At 54.1% G+C, this 17653-nt stretch overlaps 1 protein-coding gene across 22 annotated transcripts in view; it reads left to right on the plus strand.

The window, feature by feature from the left end:
* The window catches only part of SGIP1 (SH3GL interacting endocytic adaptor 1), a 64643-nt gene that overhangs the window by 28734 nt on the left and 18256 nt on the right, over positions 1-17653 (plus strand). For 14 of the 22 annotated variants that reach the window (XM_030032534.1, XM_030032525.1, XM_041127781.1 and 11 more), the window contains 12 exons: positions 131-185; positions 1094-1269; positions 4300-4311; positions 4998-5009; positions 5796-5820; positions 6227-6278; positions 7345-7430; positions 8701-8793; positions 9935-10009; positions 12055-12510; positions 15661-15782; positions 16710-16836. In XM_030032534.1, the coding sequence (XP_029888394.1) occupies positions 131-185; positions 1094-1269; positions 4300-4311; positions 4998-5009; positions 5796-5820; positions 6227-6278; positions 7345-7430; positions 8701-8793; positions 9935-10009; positions 12055-12510; positions 15661-15782; positions 16710-16836 (1291 nt within the window). The remainder of the gene's footprint in view (positions 1-130; positions 186-1093; positions 1270-4299; positions 4312-4997; positions 5010-5795; positions 5821-6226; positions 6279-7344; positions 7431-8700; positions 8794-9934; positions 10010-12054; positions 12511-15660; positions 15783-16709; positions 16837-17653) is intronic. The other 8 variants (XM_041127784.1, XM_041127788.1, XM_041127785.1 and 5 more) reach the window with 2 other exon arrangements.

Raw genomic sequence — 17653 nt, forward strand, 5'->3', positions numbered from 1 at the left:
CACCAGTGGGCTTGGGCTGCGCGGGGCTTCGCTGGACCTCGCTCTCTTCAGGTGGAAAGAGCTGCTCCGGCTTTCCAGGAACAGAATTAGCATTCCTAATTCTTTGGGGTTTTTTTTGTGCCCTATTCAGAATTCACCTGAGCTTGATGAGGAGGGATACAGCATCCGACCTGAGGAACCAGGCTATATCCTTTATTGTCGGCTTTGCCTCTCAGTTTACAAACTGTAAGATGAGCTGGGGTTCACAGGCAGGCCGCTGACTATTTCTATTTATTTTTTATTATTATTATTTGTTTCCCCCCTTTTTATTTTCCTTTTGAGCTGTCGCCCCACAGCTAAAACTGCCTCCCAGAGGGAGTTACCGGAGGCAGTAGAGCAGAAGGTGGTTTTCATTGCCTTTGATCCGCTGCTATGAAACGAGGAGGCAGCGTGGGGAGGACCCCAGTGGGGTGTCCCGTGGGGACCCCGATGTCCCACCCCATCTGCGGTGGGCGCACCCGCGGTTCTGCGTGTGGGTGCTGGCCTTGTGATGCTTCATCGCAGATGATGCTGTTTCAGGGCAGACAGAGTCTGTGTGGCAGTAAAAGCAAAACGAGCAAAGATCAATTTGCGGCTGCCGCAGCACGCCCTGCTAATGGGTGAGGAGATGTTGATGGCCAGAGCCCGTGCACGTGCCGAGTTCGTAGGCTGGCAGCAGGTTTTAAGCCTCTTCCTTGCAGCTGGAGGAAGGTCGGTGGTAAAAGCAGAATTTCTTCCTCTGCTGCCGCTGAAAAATGCCGGTTCTCTGCGGGTGGTGAGCCAGTGCAGTCACGATGGGGAGGGAACCTGGACACCGATGCAAATCACTGCTGGGCTAAACCAGGGCTGGCTTTATCGCTGCGAGTACCAGTTCCCATATCCTCTGCCCGCACGTGGATAAAGCAGTGAAACGTCACAGCAGTAGGATTTGCCCCCGCGTGCTACCCCTGCCCTTGGGCATTTGGGATGAGTGTTTTGGGAACATCTAATTCCCATTCTTCAGGGAGCCTTGAGCCTTTGAATGCCAAGGCTCTGCCCTCGCAGCAGAAGGAAACCTTCTTTAACTGTGCTCTACCTACCAAAGGAAAGCACTTCTACTCCTCGAGCGAATCCGAAGAGGAAGAGGAGGCGCACAAGAAATTCAACATTAAGATCAAGCCTTTGCAGGCTAAAGACATCCTGAAGAGTGCGGCGACGGTGGACGAGCTGAAGGCGTCGATAGGCAACATTGCACTTTCTCCATCCCCCGTGGTGAGTCCTTGGTGTTTCCGTCTCTTCTCCCAGTTGGAAAAGCAGTGGTGCTGCCCGGGGCTCTTCCTTAGGTGCCAATGGTTAAGTTTGCGGTTGTGCCCTTATTTTATAGGGTCTAGTCTATGTGCAGCCAATAATGCGACTGCAGGTGGAACTCAGATGTGTTGCAGTGATGTTTCCAGTTCAAAGTGTCTTTAAAACTCCCTTTTCTGCTCATAAAACAGGGCAACTGAGATCAGCATATACTATTCCCATATTTTTCCCCCTTTTCCTCATTTTTTGACATAGTCATCATTCAGGACATAAATTGGATGGGTCTTGCCCTGATTCCTGGGACAGTGAAAGCATCTGTGGGGTTTTCCACACTGTTGCTGTGGGATCTTAAAGGGATATTTCTCACCCCGGGGGTGAATCCAGGGTTCCTGGAAGGAAAGGTCATCTCTCCTTATTCCCTCCCGGTATAAATACCATCACCCTCTAGTTTTCCTAAAGCTTGTTGAGATTTCTGTTGTCTCATCCCAATCTGTTCAGCCGTGAAAAGATTTGATTTTTGTCTTTCAGTGGGCTTTAGTGTGGGCCACAGTGTCTTTTCAGGCGAAGCTTTCTATGATTTATAAATAGCCTGTATCTGAAGTGTGAATGAATCTCAAACTCTAAGCAAGGAGGAAATAAAATTACTGCGTTTTATTTCTTCTTTCCAAACCAACACAAGGTCACCAAGTTTAGTGAAAGCTTCTGGGACAAGTCACTGTCCTTGGAAACACTGAGTCCCTCTGGCACGGCTCTGCTTCCCCTCGATGCTTGGTCCCTTTTAGTGACGTGTGCTTCTGGAGGTTCTTTGTGCTATGACCAGGGAGTTTCTGGCTGTTAGCATTCAAGGGTTAGAAAATGCAGTTGGCTGCTTCGGGAAGCACAAAAAAAAAAAAAAAGAGAAAAAATACCCCAAAACCACCAACAAAAAAACCCCACCAAAATTAAGCAAAAAAAGAGGTGGTGGGAGGAGTTTTGGAGACTGGCAATTATTTGCCAAACAGGTGGATAACTTTCAAAGAGGAAATGAAAAAACCTAGAATTTCTTATTGCAAAGCCAAGCTGATTTTGGTTTTGCAAAGTGATGGCCCCAGCAGTTTGGTGCCCGCACGTGTGTACGTATATAATGTAGGAGACAACATTATTTTGGGAGGAGAGAGGAAATAGTGCAACATTTTAAAAATGGAATGGGGGAAGCACTAAGAATTTATTTCAGGGGCCAAGTCTATATCTGGTGTATTCTCCTTCCCTCCCGGCTTTTATTTCTGCATCCCTTGCTGGCAGCAGGCCCCTGCCATGGGGTTTTGCTGCTCCGGGCACCGCAGGCACTCACCCGTCCTGGGGTGTAGCGGCTCATTGAGTCTGTACTGCAGCCTGTGGTGTAGGGATTTCAGAGAATCTAGCCAAAAAATATAAAGCAATTTTGTCTCTAGCAATAAATAAAGATCTAGGAAGAAATTATTGAACGGTTACGCTCAGCTCCTAGCAGTCCAAAGTTCCTTGCTTATTTTTATTCTTACTGATGAAATACTTGAACAGTTTTGCACTGGTATATGAGGATTAGGCTGGTGTGGTCAGCAGGTCTTCTGCACCTCGCCTTTTCCAGGAAAACGAAACCCCACAAAATGTGTGTTTTGCTAGATACGATTTTGTCTCCTTTTTTCCCCGTGGTGTTTTTCCTGCTGCGTTCGGGAGGAGTTTTGCCATCGGTTAGGAAGGATTTAGCCCCCGGTGAGCGTGCCTGTGTGTATCGGCGCGGTGCGGTCCGAAGCCCACCCTTTGGGCATCGGGTTGGGACGCTCTGCGCTTTGTTTCGGGGAAATCCCTGTCCCTGGCCACCGCTGGCAGAGCACAGCCTGGGGCCGGAGCCGATGCCTCCCGGCAAAGCAGCGCGGACGTGCTCTGCTCAACCCGAAGGGCTCGGGGGAAAGCCCTGTGCCAGGCTGGACAGAAGGAACAGTGCTGCTTCCCCGTGTTGGGATCCAAAATCCGGCGTACGGAGCCAAAGGGTGCAGATGGGGAGCTCCCCGGGCGCTACCCGGCATGCCGGATTCTGGCAAGCGGCACCAGTGTCTGGGAAAGCACCAGTGCCCCGGGCAGGAGCCGGCCGAAGGAGTTTTGCGTCCACAGGATTTTCATGCTTTGCTGTCTGGGTTCCTGCCCTTGTCCTGGGCTCATCTCCTCTCCAAACCCAGCTGCAAAGCCTTGCTCCGGCATCCCATCCCTCCTGGAAGAGAGCAGCGGGATGGGAGATGCCGTGTCCATAGGCACTGTCCTCCCCATCCCTTTGGGGTGTAAATTACGGTGCCTTAACTTGCAGACAAGAAGAAAACTGGAGATGCTGTTGTAAACTGGCATCATCTGCATCCTCTGTCTGAAGCCCAATAGCTCAGGTCTCATTTCTCGAGAAGAAGGATGCAGGTGGTGGTACAGCCTGTCCGTGCCACGTACCGGACCAGCAACAGCCCAGCATCTTCAGACCTCCCACCCTCTTCCCCGCTCCTTCCCACCGGCAGCCCCTGCCCGCTTCGCTCTTTGCACCGTGAAAACTCAGCCGCAGGAGCGGGGGCTTTGTAGCTCTCTGAAAAAATAGTCACTGGGCAAAGCTGATGAGTAATAGCCTTAAATTTAAGCAGTTAAGGGTAAAATCACGTGCTTGACTTTCCTCTCATACGGACCCTTCCAAGATATGCAACAGGTTGGGAAATGGCCTTTGTCTATAGCTAGCCGGGCCCGCTAATGACAGAGCATGTGAATCCTTTCTGTAAGGTGGCTCAGATGCAGGTTTTTATTTCTATATGCTCTCTCTCACTCCAATCTTCTGTCTGAATGAATGACAGCCTGGCTGGATGTGCGCATGACTCTGCTTTGCTGTATGTTTAACAGTTATAGACCTGATGCTTCTGGTCATAATACAAATCTTTTTATTTCTCTGTTATCCCTTTGTAGAAAATACCTTATCTTCTCATTTTCTTTTTTTATTTTTCTGCATTCTTTTAGAGGAAAAGTCCGGTAAGAAATACAGTTTTTTCTCTTACGATTTTTTAACTTAGTCTTGTGTTCTCTTGTTTGCACGATCCCTGTTTTGCATGTCTATAGAGCTGAAACGTAAAATGCAAGCAACAAATCCTCCCATTTTGGAAGGCTCGATGTTTATTATTTTCCTTCTCCCTTGATTTAACTTAGAGCATTTTAAAATAGAGCTAGGCTGTCTTTGCTTTCAGTGTACATAGTCTGGGGGTATAGTCTGGGTGAAAAAGCTGGTGGTTTTGGGCAAGATGTATAAGGGCACGGTTTTATCTGGGCATGTTTTACGTACATCAGTGCACATCGAAAGGTATGAGAAGGCAGAAAAACCCACCGGTGCCGCTGTATGCAATGGTGATGGCTTCCCCGAGAGGACTGGGCTTCGGACTGAGCCCAAAATGGGGAAATTCACCCGTTCCGCAGGGTTTGGGTTCCCTCTGGGGTCTCTCCGGACGCCGCTGTCCCACGGCCAGGGTGACCCGTGGCAGCAAGGCGTTGTGCTCCGGGCGGTGGGATGCTGGGGGGGGGGCTGCCTGGAGGAGGAAACCCCCCCGGCACCGTGCCTTCTGAAGCCGTGACGGAGGGGTGCGATGGGTGCTGGGGGACTTGGGGTGCTGACCTGTCGCTCTCTGACCAGGTGTCTCTTCTCTCTTCCTTCTCGCTGACCGCAGCGGCGCAGCCCGGTAAGCACCCCTGCCTGCTGCTTCTGCCCCTGCCGCTCTGGGAATGGGGGTACCGGTGGGGTCCGGGAGAAGGGGGAGCAGGGTGCCGGTGCCGTTAGCCACCCCCTCGTGTGACCCCACGTGATGGTGGGACCTTGTGTGTCCCCCTGCCCCATGCAAAGGGGTCCCCGATGATGGGCATCCTCTGTGGTTTGACCTGCACCCTTGTAAACCCCCTGGAGACCCTGCTTGTGGTCCTGGGGTACCCCCAGTACCCCGTGTCCCCCCCCCCGGTGGAGCTCCCAGTCCCCTCTCTGCCACGCAGCCCCAGCTCCCACGGTCGGGGGGGGGGCCGAGGGTTCGGCTTTTGTTGCGCACGTGTGCGTTGTGTGGCAAGAGCGAGGATTTCGATTGCTGAAAGTACATCGTTTGGCTTAAGCCGTCGTCAAACGCGAGGATTTGGGGTTTATGCTGTTTCTAATGGGGTGAGGGTGTCAGTGACCCCCATAAGCCACGGGCAGTCCGGGCGGCTGCGAAGGCAGCACCGCCGGGTGATGGCTTTACATGGCTCAAAATCCTCTCGGCGGGGTTTTTCTGCTCCTTGTATGCTGGGAGCAAATGGGATTTCACGACGCACACGTGCAGCTGGGCGTGTTTCAGCCACGGACAGTAAATATCACCTTAGATAGGCAATTCCTGCCACGTCTGCTGGGCTGCTTCGCTCCTGCCGCGTCCCTCCTTGGGTGGCAATTGCCATGCACCCGTGTCCCTGTGCATCCCACTTACCTCGTGTGTTTCTAATTCCAGGGGACGATTAAAAGGAATTTATCCAGTAAGTATGTTCTGTTCTGCAGCCTTCAAGAACAGTAGTTATGGCAGGGGGGTGGTGGTACTTTTGGGGGGGTTAGGTTTGCTTTAAAGTGGTCCTGGCAGAAACGATGGCACCCAAATGTCTTCCTTAAAGGCGGCCATATGGGACATCCTTGGGGTACCCTATAGAAACAGCGCAGCTCCCTAGTCCAGCTCTACAGAAAAAAAAAAAAAATCTGAATTAATAAACCAGACCTTTTGCTGCCAGCATCTCCGTAGCAGGCGTGGGAGGGGACGCGTGCTGTGCCGGCGGCACGCCTGGTGTGAGCCCCCCCGCCGACACGGCGTCCGGGTGGGCTGGGGGTGATGCTCGGGGGGTGCGGGCGGGAGAACGGCTCTAACCCCGCGCTGTCCGTCCTGTGCCGCAGGTGAGGAGATCGCACGGCCCCGGCGTTCCACGCCGACGCCGGACCCCGCCAGGTCAGTATGGAGTCTGTCGGTGTAATTATCTATTACAGCTACATTCAGGCACGTCATCCCGATGTGATTTTTAAACATTTTCGTGGACAGTTGCACGCTTACAGATGCTTCCCATTGAGCAATGGTGTCGTCACCTCCAGATTTTGATCTTTTTTCACGTATACCTGGATAGGTCAAACCCAGAATAACGCAGCAAATTCACTGTGTATTTACTGCCGTACGAATATTGCCTAGCCGAGCTGCCCCAATTTGATTCATCAAAGACACCACTGCAGAAACAACAGTTTTATAACTTTTTAGACTCATGAGACAGCCAAGTGTTTGCATTTGGTGTTTAAATAAGCAGAGTAAATGCTCTGTGCCGCGGGATGCAAGAGGCACAGGGAGCTTCGGGTCCGCGGGCTCTTTGCTCGGACGCAGAGTAAATGAGAAATGAGGGAAGGTGCCCAGACGGCGATGGTGGATCCCCGCAGAGCGCGGCCGAACAAAACCATGCAGGACTGAGGCGCCGATGGCGGTGGCACCCCTGGTTTCGGATGCACAGCATCCGTACTGCGCTCCCACGGGAGCAGCAAGGACGTCCGCTGCTGGAAGCCGCCTTGAGCCCCATCGATAGGGAGAGCTGGCAAGCGGGTGCTGCGGGTATGCATTGATTTAGGAGAGCAAACGGACTAGTTGGTACGGAGCGGAGACAAATCTCACTAGGAGCAAGCCCTGTGCAGCCGCAGGGTGTGTTGGACCCGAGTGTGATCCAGACCTTGACTTTTTCTTTTTTTTTTTTTTTTTTTTTCCCCTTTTCCATGCAGTCTGGAGTAGCTCTGACTAATCCTGAAGCCATCCCCAGTGCCGTAGCGGCTGCACGGGCACCACAGGGTTTGCACCATAGTGCTACAGCCAGTGCCACCGCGCTCCTTTCCTTTTTCTGTGCCAGAAACCCTGTGTTTTGCCAGGTGCCCGTTAGTCTCCCTGAAATTTCGCCCTGGAAATGTACACGTTTGCAGTCGGGCGCCGGGGTGGAGTACAAACCTGAACCTCACGGCTCCTCTGCTCTTGTCTCGTCCCGCAGCAAGAAAGCCGGGGAGGACCCCGCGGCGCTGGCACCGCTCTTCGGGCCCCCGCTGGAGTCGGCGTTCGAGGAGCAGAAGCTGGACGGTGGGTCGGGGGACACGGGTCGGGTCCCCCCGGCAGAGACCCCCGGCCGTGCCGCGTCCCGGGGACGGCTCGCGACGGTAGCCCCGGTCATCGACACCCCCCCAAGTCCTCCTCTTAAAGGAGGGGGAAAAAAACCAAATTAAAGCAGAAGGCGAAGGGCGGGTAGCTGCGTCGCAGGCGGCGTGGGGTTGGGGTCTGCGTGGGTTATGTGGAAACAGAGCAAGTGTTTAAGTCCATTAGTTAATTACGTGGTCTTGGGACAGATCCTGAAAGAGAGCGGCTGTTGAATATGAAAAATACTGACTTCCAAATGAAACCCCGGGTTTGCCTGTTCGGCAGGCTCTGCTGATGTGCCTCGAAGCGGTGTGTGTTTTAACAGCAGCGGCCGTTAGCTTCCGACACCGCGGCAGCATTTCGGCATCACGCTAATTTAATTGAAGGAAGATATGAATATAGTTATCTGGCAGTGCTTTACAGCTCCCCGTGCCTGTGAAGATGTCGTCTCAGTGATGTTGTTTTTTCCCCCGAAACAGCATTCCCCTGGACAGGAGTATAAGGACACTTTACTTCTCCCCCCTGCCCCCCCTGCCTTTTTTTTTTTTTTTTCTTTTTACAGCTTTCCCTTGCGAGCCTTGTTCTCCCCAAAGAAAAACCCCATTGACCCGCTGGAGCAGTTTGTTCCCGGAGAGGTCTCCTCCTCCCAGCTCGGCTATCACGAAATGGCCGCTGCCACTTGTAGCCTAGTTATGCCTTGTAATTAATGACTCCGGTTAATTCTTATAATCAAAACTATGTTTCCGTGCAGTTCTCTACACATAGCCTAAGAAAAACAGTGCAAAAATTTTAAATGAAATATAGAAGAGGGTTTTTTTTCCCCTACAACTTCTGAATATAATTGGATTTTTTCATTTTAATACCTGGGTTTTTTTCTGTGTATCCTAAAATTCCAGACGTTTTTTGCAATTAATGCAATGTTTCACTTACTGTAATAAGCCTCCAAATACGTAAATGGCATTGTTTTGTTTGTCAGGCAGCATGAGTGTCAAACTAATTGGCACATCCTGTTTAAAAAGCAGGCAAGCTTGTAATTATCTAACGTTACAGAAAAATCCCTGTCTTTAATTAATCGGAGGTTTCTGTCACTGTTTAGTTTCCTCTCTTTACAAGCCTCAGATAAACGCGTCTCATCTGTGTGTTTTGGTATTTGTAAAAAGATAGTCGGTTTTGTCATTGCCTTTGCATGTGTATTTATTTATTTTTGATTTTTCAGCTACTCTAGATCAGCCTGAGATATGGGGCTCGGTCCAGCCGGTCAACACAAGCGTGGAGTCTCCAAAGCTACCGAGACCTTTCCCAACTGGAAGTAAGTAACCGTGCAGGTTATCCACCGAAACTAAATGAATATATACAGAAATCAAATCTTCTTACTTTTCCTCATCCAGACTCCTGGTACTGTGCAGTTCTGTAACGTTTTAATCGTGTAGCAAGTTAGAGGGTCTTTCTTCCCCTGGCTTGACGCTACCTGCAGTGCATTAGGGCGGAGGACGGACGGGGGTTTGGTACGGGATGGGATGGATGGTACCCAGGCTGGGAGAGACGGTGCACGTCCTCCCCGCGGAAACCCGCTTCTGCCGTGCCGGCTGGATTTGCAAGGCGAAACATCTCCGGTCGGGGCAAATGGCCTGCATGGAGCCAGCGATTAAAAAAGGAGCACCTGATCGTTCATGTTAATGATGTGGTTATTTGGCTTGAAAGGTGGGAAGCACCAATTTCTCTGGCCCCAAACCCCCGGTTGTCGTTGCAGCTCTCCCCATTGCCTGGGGCAGGCGGGGAACTGCAGCTTTTCCTCCTCCCTAGCTGCAAAGTCATTCTTTCCTTGCTCCCCTGCTCCTTTTTCCCCCCTCCCTAGCTGCTAGCACAACGCATTTTATGCCAACCCCCCCAGCCCTGGTGCCGCTGGGCCAAGGCCAAGGCAACCTCTGGCCCCATCACGAGCTTGCAAGGGGATTGCGACACTCGTGATCGACATGGGTGCTTAATGGTGCTGAGCCGCATCCCGAGCAGCCACGGTGCCTCCCGAGCTGCTCTTCCAGGAGGTTCGGAATCAGATGCTATTTACGTCTGCTTTGTAAAAATGCCCCGGTAAAGCCGCGCTGGGTTAATTATAGCCACAGCATTCCTCCTGGATGTGCATCCCGGATCCACGCGGGATGGGCACAAGAGAAACGCAGAGGCAGATATGTGCCTCGGAGGCTACAAGGTTTAATTAAAATGGTAATGCAGGTTTTTAAAATATGAGTACAGTCTAAGACTTAAAAATTAAAAAAACCCTAAAGCCCAACAAAAAAAGGCCACCAGTGATTGCTTGTCACTTGGTGAAACACTGTAAACTCCTGGGCTTCGGGGCTGCTCCTGCTCACCCAGCAATCATCCCAGGGCTGCTGCTCGTGCACGTTCCCGAAGGCATCGCGACTGAGTTTTTCCTTCTTTCCACTGTTTTGCAGCTCCTCCGCCGCTCCCACCGAAAAACATCCCGGCCACGCCGCCACGCACCGGCTCCCCTCTGACGGTGGGAATAGGTAAAAGCTCGGCCGTACCTCCGCGCGTGTGCCCTTGCCCAGCCCCGGTAGACTGATCCGGAGCCCGTGGGGGCTGCACTGGGGGGGTCGGGTCCCCGTGGCTGCATTTCGGACACGGATTTGGTCCTCGTGCATCCTCTTTCCTTTGCATTCGTGGTGCTTCGGCGGATGCTGCAGCCAGGGTGATGCTTTAGAAGCCGTGCAAAGATGCCTTTGACTCCCGAGTCAGTGTCGCCCTGGTGAATTTAATGCTCTCTCCTTCCCCCGCCGCTGGCATCGGTCACTTCTAGAAATGAAATGCAACGTTAGCTTTAATGTCTTGCTCAAAACTGGGAGTAAATAGAGCGCTGTTACCGCCTGGAGCGGCACTGTGCGGTCTGTGCTTATGAAATAACGGGGCACGCGGCGCCTGCCTGTGTCAGGGGAGCTGGTCCTGCCCTCCCAAATTCCTACTGCCGTCAGGGAAGGTGGGAAAAGCCCCCCCCCCCAGGTCCCGCAGGCTGGGGCTGGCAGCTGGGGATGCAGAGGGGCAGGGGAGAGAGAATGAAATGGTACCTGGAATAAAGGACAGCCTGAAAGAAGGGGTCGAAAGATGTCGCTGAATGCGGCCAGGGATCATAAAGCGCTTATAAGCATATAATTCATGTTGCTGGCAGGGTGGTGCGTGTTGGAGGTGCAGGTTTTGAGGAGGGAAGGGCAGTCCCTGGCGTCTGCATAGGGCAGTGTCTGGGGACAGACCGCCTCGCTGCACGCACGCATACGGAGCACCTCGGGGCGTTATTAACATCGCCGTGAAGGAATCCCCTGCTCTGAGCTTACTGCTCTAGCCATCAATATTTCATTCATGCTCCCATATCTTGATTTTTCTATTTATCTAAGTAGCCAGGCTGGCAGTGTGTCCACCTACATACGTAGATTCATCAGCAAGAGCAAACGCAGTGCCCAGCCACGTGGGACGGTTTATTTGCTGGGCTCTGGCTTGCTGCATGCTTCAGCCTGCGCATCCAGTAAAGCAAGCGGCAGAGGTCGTTTTTTTTTTTTTTTTTTTTTTTCCCCTGTTTTAGCAGAACTAGAATTTATCCCCTAAATGTAGAACAGCAGCTGGCTCCCCCAAATGCAGGAACAGGGGTGGTGGGACGCTGACACGAGGAGCCCAGAGGGCACCTTAGTTTTAGCCGTATGCACGTGGCTGTAGCAGGGGCTGCGAGCTCCGGTGCTGCCCCGGTCCTTCCCCATCCCTCCGTTCAGTCTGTCCAAAATGAAGTAACCGAGTACCGGGCAGCCTTCCTGGCATTAGAGAGCTGCCAGCTCCCCAAGCTCCAGCCCTCGGGGAAGAGAAATGCAAGAAAACAGGGCACGAAAGGGAGGATGGAGCATCTCCCTCCTCTGGATTTTGCTGATGAAGCCTGTCTCCGTGTTGGTTATGAAGTCAGATAGGAACGTTGCTGCGTGGCAGCGCAGTTAGCGAGCAGAGCCCTAAAATAGCCTTATCTGCTGCCGCTTGCAACTGAAATACGTACACCCCGTCTGCTTTCCTGTACTGCATGCCCAGCACCAGCTCTTGAGTGTGTCAAGCCAGCATGTTTAAATATATATATTTATACGTGTGTGTTTATAAATATATATATAGTGGAGTGTGCAAGAGAGCTGAGTGCGTAAGTTTAATATCTGCTGATAATTCAGAGTGATGATAATGACATGACGATGGCGTAACACAGGCTGAGCACCAGCTGTAAATTTTGGGAGGATGCGAGTCTGTTGTGTACGAAGTGATAGAGGAGGAGGAGGAGGTGGGCTTGGCTCGTGGTGCATGCTCTCCCTCACACAGTGTATGTATTGCAGTCCAGTGTGGTTCATTATATGTTGCACACGACCTGACGTAGAAACTTTCTTGCACATGAATTATATTGCCTGGCAGCTTATAAGAAAACGTGCTTTTAGAGCCTCTCCTCTAGAAAGTAGCTGACATAGAACCCCGTAGAGAATAGCGCGACTGCAGCTCTCTCGGTTAATGCTAAGTGTAAAATAAACTACTTTGACCACAGGAGGGGACCAGACAGCAGCAGAGCTCAAAAGTGACAAACTTCCGTCCATCAATGACTTGGACAGCATTTTTGGCCCCGTGCTATCCCCCAAGTCTGCTGCTGTTAACGCAGAAGACAAGTGGGTCAATTTTTCCGATCAATCCCCGGAAAACGCGACTCCGGAGTTGACACCCCGGGAAAAAGCGGGATCCCCGCCGGCAGCAGCGGGCAGCCCGGCCGATGCTCCGGCGGCCGAGCCCTCCCGCCCCATCCCCTCGCCGCTCCACCTGGAAGAGGTTCACAAGAAGGTTTCTGAGCAGCCCCACCTTAAGGATGATAACTTGGAGCCGGCTGCTTCTCCCAAAGATTTCGGGCTGGGACAAAGAGCGACCCCGCCTCCCCCTCCGCCGCCCACCTACCGGACTGTGGTCTCCTCGCCCGGACCGGGCGGCAGCAGCGGCACGGGAAGCACCAGCGGTACGTCCCGCGGCGTTGGGTGTGCTTCGGTGTGGCCGTGACCGCATCCGCCGTCCCCTCCCGCCTGGTTGTGCCTGTGCCCGGCGCCCGCGCTCCTACCCAGCCGTCTCGTGCTTCCACGTCCAGCGTCTGCCCTCAGCCTCCTGTGTCCTCTCCCCCGCTCCTTGCTGCGTGTCTGATGGTCGGATGGGTCTGACAGCCTTTCCCCAAAGCTCCCGCGAGCCGCCCTTCCCACCTCCGCTACGCACGTAACCCCTCGACTCAAAATTTGGCATAGGATTGTTACTGCTGCAGCTCCGTCCTCAGTAGGCTTCAGGGTGAACATAAGTAGAAACGTTTCAGGCAAATAATCTGAGCAAGCCTCAGAACCTTTCGATCTGTTGCAGACAGACAGGTCGTGGCATACCGTCACCCTAGGGCTGCCGAGACCAAACAACTCGCGGCTCGGAGGTGGCACGGGTCTGAATAGCACTTGGTCCCTCTCGGCTGCGAGAGCATGGATGCCCAGCTGGGTCTGGAGAACCGGCTTCCAGGGTGAATCTCTCACAAGGGCAGAACCTGATAGGTGTGTCTGGCATGTGCTGGCTGGCTGGCTTCACCTGCTTAATTATAAATGCCCGTGTGCCCATTAGGGCAGACGAGCTCGTCCGAGGTCAGCTTACACAAGCTCTCCCACAGCGCTTGAGAAGGTGCAACCTGACCGTGCTATTTTAGAGGCTGACCCCAGGGCACTTACTGCACCGGCGCAGCTATGACGTGCAAATCCCCGTCCCCGCCAGCCACCCCGCGGCCGTCCCCGCATCCGCCAGAAACTATTTTTGAGAGCGTTGCCCCCGCAGAGCCTTGCGGGCACCTCCACCCGTGCCGGCGGCGGTGGGAGGCGATGGGCGCGCGGCTCCCCAGCCCCGTGCCCGACCGCTGTCACCCGCCTCGCGTGAGCTTGAACGCCGTGCCATCTGCTTTGGGGGTTTGCCGCCTCTGGGGGGGGTGTTGGGGGGTCCTGGGGGTGTTCTCCCACCCCCCCCCCCCCCCCCCCCCCCCCCAAGCGTGGCTGTTGCTGCAAGTGTGGCTTCGCTTTAGTGGTGGTGGCTTTTCTGTGCCGGCGAGGCGGGTGGGTGGGTGGGTGGGGGTCTGCACAGAGGCTGCAGCATCCCGCTGCCGGTGCGACACTGGTCGGAGCTGGGATTCCTCCGGGAGATCGGCAGCAGGGAACGGCAAGCTTCTTCCTACGCTGCTCTCCGCCCCGATGCCAACTGAGCGACTGCCTCGCGTGAGCGGAGATCCGCAGGATGGGGACGTGCCGGCGGCTCCGCGCCTGGGGATGGATGGAGAAACCCCGCTCGGCGAGGCAGCACTACCTGTTCGGGAAGATCCGCGTCTCTTCCCCAGGAATTATCTCCCGTCTCGGTTCGGCATGCTTTCCAGCCCACCAACACCTCAGCCTTACCCAGCCCGGCGCGGGACAGCGACCTGTAAAAATGCAGCGCGTTGAAATACACACACAAAAATCGTGCAAATCTTCAGTGACCTTCATCCTGCGGCAGCCGGTCTGGGTGTGCGGTGCAGATCCCGCACCCTTCCTGCTCCTGCCCTCTCCATCTTTCCAAGGCTCCCGTTGCTATCTCCAGTCCCGGGACTGTCCGGCTTTCGGATGCCGTGGGGCAGGACCCCCTCCTGCCTTCGCATCCCACGGGAGCCCGGCCTTGTGGGTGTCACCGAGACGGGGCTGGGGACCGGCATCCCAGCGGGTTTCTGATTTCGTGCTGATTTACAACGTGCTGCCACAGTTTCTTCTTGTAAAAAATATCTAGACGTGCATCGGTCTCCCAGGGACCTTCAATACCTGAAGACTAAATCTCTCTGGATGAAAGCTGACGTCTGGCAGGGCTTTGGCTGAGCACCCTTGAAGTTTCTGTCTTGTGACACTCATTCAGTGCTGCTAGGTTACTTTCCTGAGTAATTCCTATTTTGTCAGGCTTTTCTTAGGATAAGGAAGGAAAAATTCAAACTTTGGTTCCCAAATTAGGCTTCTAAATAAAAATGGCTTGAATTTTGGAGTTGTGCAAATGAAGGGCCAGGATTTATTCTCTTTAAACAAGCTGACCTCTTGCCTTCTGTCATTTACCTCTCAGTCTTGTTTCTATAGATCTAGCTTTGATATTTCCTTAATCTGAGCTATCGCCTAAAAAACTTAGTAAACTGATTCTCTTGTAAGCGGGGAAAAATAAAGCTAAAGACATCATCTTACTGTCAGTCTGAGCAAAACACGCCACTCTGCAGATCGTAACGTGCTGCTGTGCTCCACGGAGGTTGGTAGCAAACGCCAGCTCAGCCGTCCTGCAAAATGGGGTCTGTGTCCCCCCCGGCTCCTGCCGCCCGTCTTGTCTTGGTGCAATCTCCGACCGTTCTGTACAGCACCAGTTATTGCTGAACTTACCCTGGAAGGAATTTCTGTACGTGGAGCAAGACGGTCTGCTGGGCATCCTCTTAAGCATCCATTAAAGTTTCTATTTGATTGCAAAAAGTCCCCCTTTGCAGCAAGGCAGCAGCTGCTGGGGACCACACGAACCACGACGGCAGCACCCTCTTGTTCTTTCAAACTCTTCTAGAGGGCTGGGAAATGTGCGATGCTCCCAGCAAATCTAGTAATCTTGCTCTTTCATCCTTCCTTTCCTTCACTCGGACGAAGCTTTGCCCCTCTCGCCAGGACCCCCCGTTCCCGTGGTGGGGACCGACCCTGCTCGCCGGCTGTGCCGCTCGTGGAGCCCCGGGAGCCGTGGCATCAGCTGCTGCAGGGGTTAAGCATCGTTTTTCTCCTGCCCGCGTCTGGTTTTCAGGAAAGCCGAAACTCTCCTCCGATTTTGCACAGCGCTCCTGGCCGAGGCAGCCGGCTACCTGGCGCAGACGGGCAGCCCCTGCCAGAAACGCATCGGCATCAGCGATCCCCAAAAAGCTTTTCTCCCGCGCAAAGCCGCCGCGGAGCAACGATCGAGGGGAAGCTCACGCGGGGCGTGCGTGGGCACCCACGCCGGCTCCTGGGCGAGGAACCTTTGCTTTGAGACGGCGGACGGGCGGGCAGGGGGGTCCGGGGGTGGGCGGCCACGGGGGGGGGCCAGCCTGCGGCACGCTCACGGCTCCCGTTTCTTGCAGGTTCTTCGTCCCCGGCTCGTCCCGGCACGCCGCTGGCCGCCTGCGGCACCCCCCCGCCGCCGCCGCCCCGGCCCCCCTCCCGGCCCAAGTTGCCCCCCGGCAAGCCCGCCGTCGCCGACGTGGTACGTTGCCGGCCGCGAGCGGGGGACGCGTGGGTGGCGGGGGGCGGCGGGTCTGCTTTGGCCGTCCGGTGAGACGGATTAACGGAGCGGAGCAAGCGGTTAAGAGCGAGTAACGGGCGGGCGCTGCCCGGCCCGGTTAGGGTTTTCTATAATTTGTTCACCGAGGCAAATTGCGCGTGGAAAAACGGCCGCGAACGCATCCTGCTCTGCCTGCCGGCGCAGCCTCAGCGATGCCAACCGCAGGCGAGCGGTGCTTCGCGGTCACGGTAAAGGCAGAAAATGGGCGTGAAAAGGGAGCGTGCCCGTGGGAAGGGTCCGGCTGTGCCCGGCCGCCTGCGGGTAAAGCGGTACGGGTCTGGCCGTCCCGGGAAGGGTGTCTGGTTGTGGCGGGGGGGTGCCCGGGAATCCTTGGTGGGGTTCCCCACCGCTGTGCCGCACCGGCTGGGCTGCCGGGTTCTGCCCCACCACCGCGGGCTGCTTCAGGTAAGTCGTAGGGAACTTTTGGATTGATGTTACGAATATAAAATTATCCCTAAAGGATCCGTAAGGACCCAACGAGCTGCTCTCGAGTGAGCTGGCACGTGCTGGGCACCGCTCCCTTCCCGATACCGGGTGCATTAAATCCATCCCGTGGCCCCCGGAGCTCCCGTCCTCAGTGCGGATGGGGACTTCAAACACCCAGACTCGCGAGATGGTGGGAATCGTCTGCCGTTTTTCTAGGTCCGGACTCAAACGCCGTTGGCACTAAAAGAACTAAAGTTGTTTGGTTTTGCGCTAACCCAGCAGGGCTGCGCCGGGATGCCAGCAGAGCCGGCTGGCCTGGAGGTACAGAGGGTTACGGCTTCAGGCAAAAGCTTCTGTTTGTTTGACGTAAATGTTGCTGTGTATGTTTTCTTTAACCTTCTGTTATTTTATGTTTTTCTACAGTCCAGGCCTTTTAGCCCTCCTATTCACTCATCCAGCCCTCCTCCGATAGCACCTTTAGCCCGTGCTGAAAGTACTTCTTCCATATCTTCCACCAATTCCCTGAGTGCAGCCACCACTCCCACCGTTGGTAAAAACATACAGCACTGCTGTTCTTTCACCTTTCCTACCTCTAAACGTCCTTAAAAGATTCCTTGAAACCTTTTAATTTGCTAGATTGTTCTTCGGGTTCACATTCATTAATTTGCATCAGGTTTCGGGGGGGGGGGGTGACAGATCACGAACGTGATGCAGCTAGGGAAGCTTTCTTTGCGGCAGCTCCAAACGTTGTGAAAAATGAACGTTTGGTGAAGGTAGAGGTTATCACCAAGTGAAATAGAATATAAAACGTGCTTATGGTCTGTTAATTTGGTCAAAATAAGCTTTTTTTGCAGGGGATGCTTGTACCTGGAGGGGAGGGGGGCTGGAAGCCAGACCTTGGGATCCAGGAGACAACTAGTACCAAATCTCTTTGAACGTCTTAAATTCATACTTTCCCTTGAAGCGGTAGTAGGAAACGGGGTCTTGGAAAAGGCTCTTCTAAACAGTTAGCTTGACACGTCCTAGACCGGAACAAAGCGCTGCAGTTTTCTTTTGGAGGAATGTCCTGAAAAACATGGGTTTTGCCAACACCCCCAGGTGCCCGCTGGGGCCTGATATAAGAAATGCAAATAAAGTCTGGCTAGCAGCTCCCAGGCTCCGTGGGCTGCGTCCCCCCCCCCCCGTGTCCCCCTGTCCCCTCCCGTCCCCCCCTCTTCCATCCCACCCTCCTCCATCCCAGCTACCGGCGCATCCTCCTCCGCCATCCCTGCCATCCCACCCGGCTGCCGGCCCCACCGCCCCTTGCTTCCCGCAGCTCCATCTTCTACCAGGAACAGCCCTCTTCCTTTTTTTTTTTTTTTTTTTTT

The sequence above is a fragment of the Aquila chrysaetos genome, chromosome 12 (genome assembly GCF_900496995.4).
Source record: "Aquila chrysaetos chrysaetos chromosome 12, bAquChr1.4, whole genome shotgun sequence".
Classification (NCBI taxonomy): Eukaryota; Metazoa; Chordata; class Aves; order Accipitriformes; family Accipitridae; genus Aquila; species Aquila chrysaetos.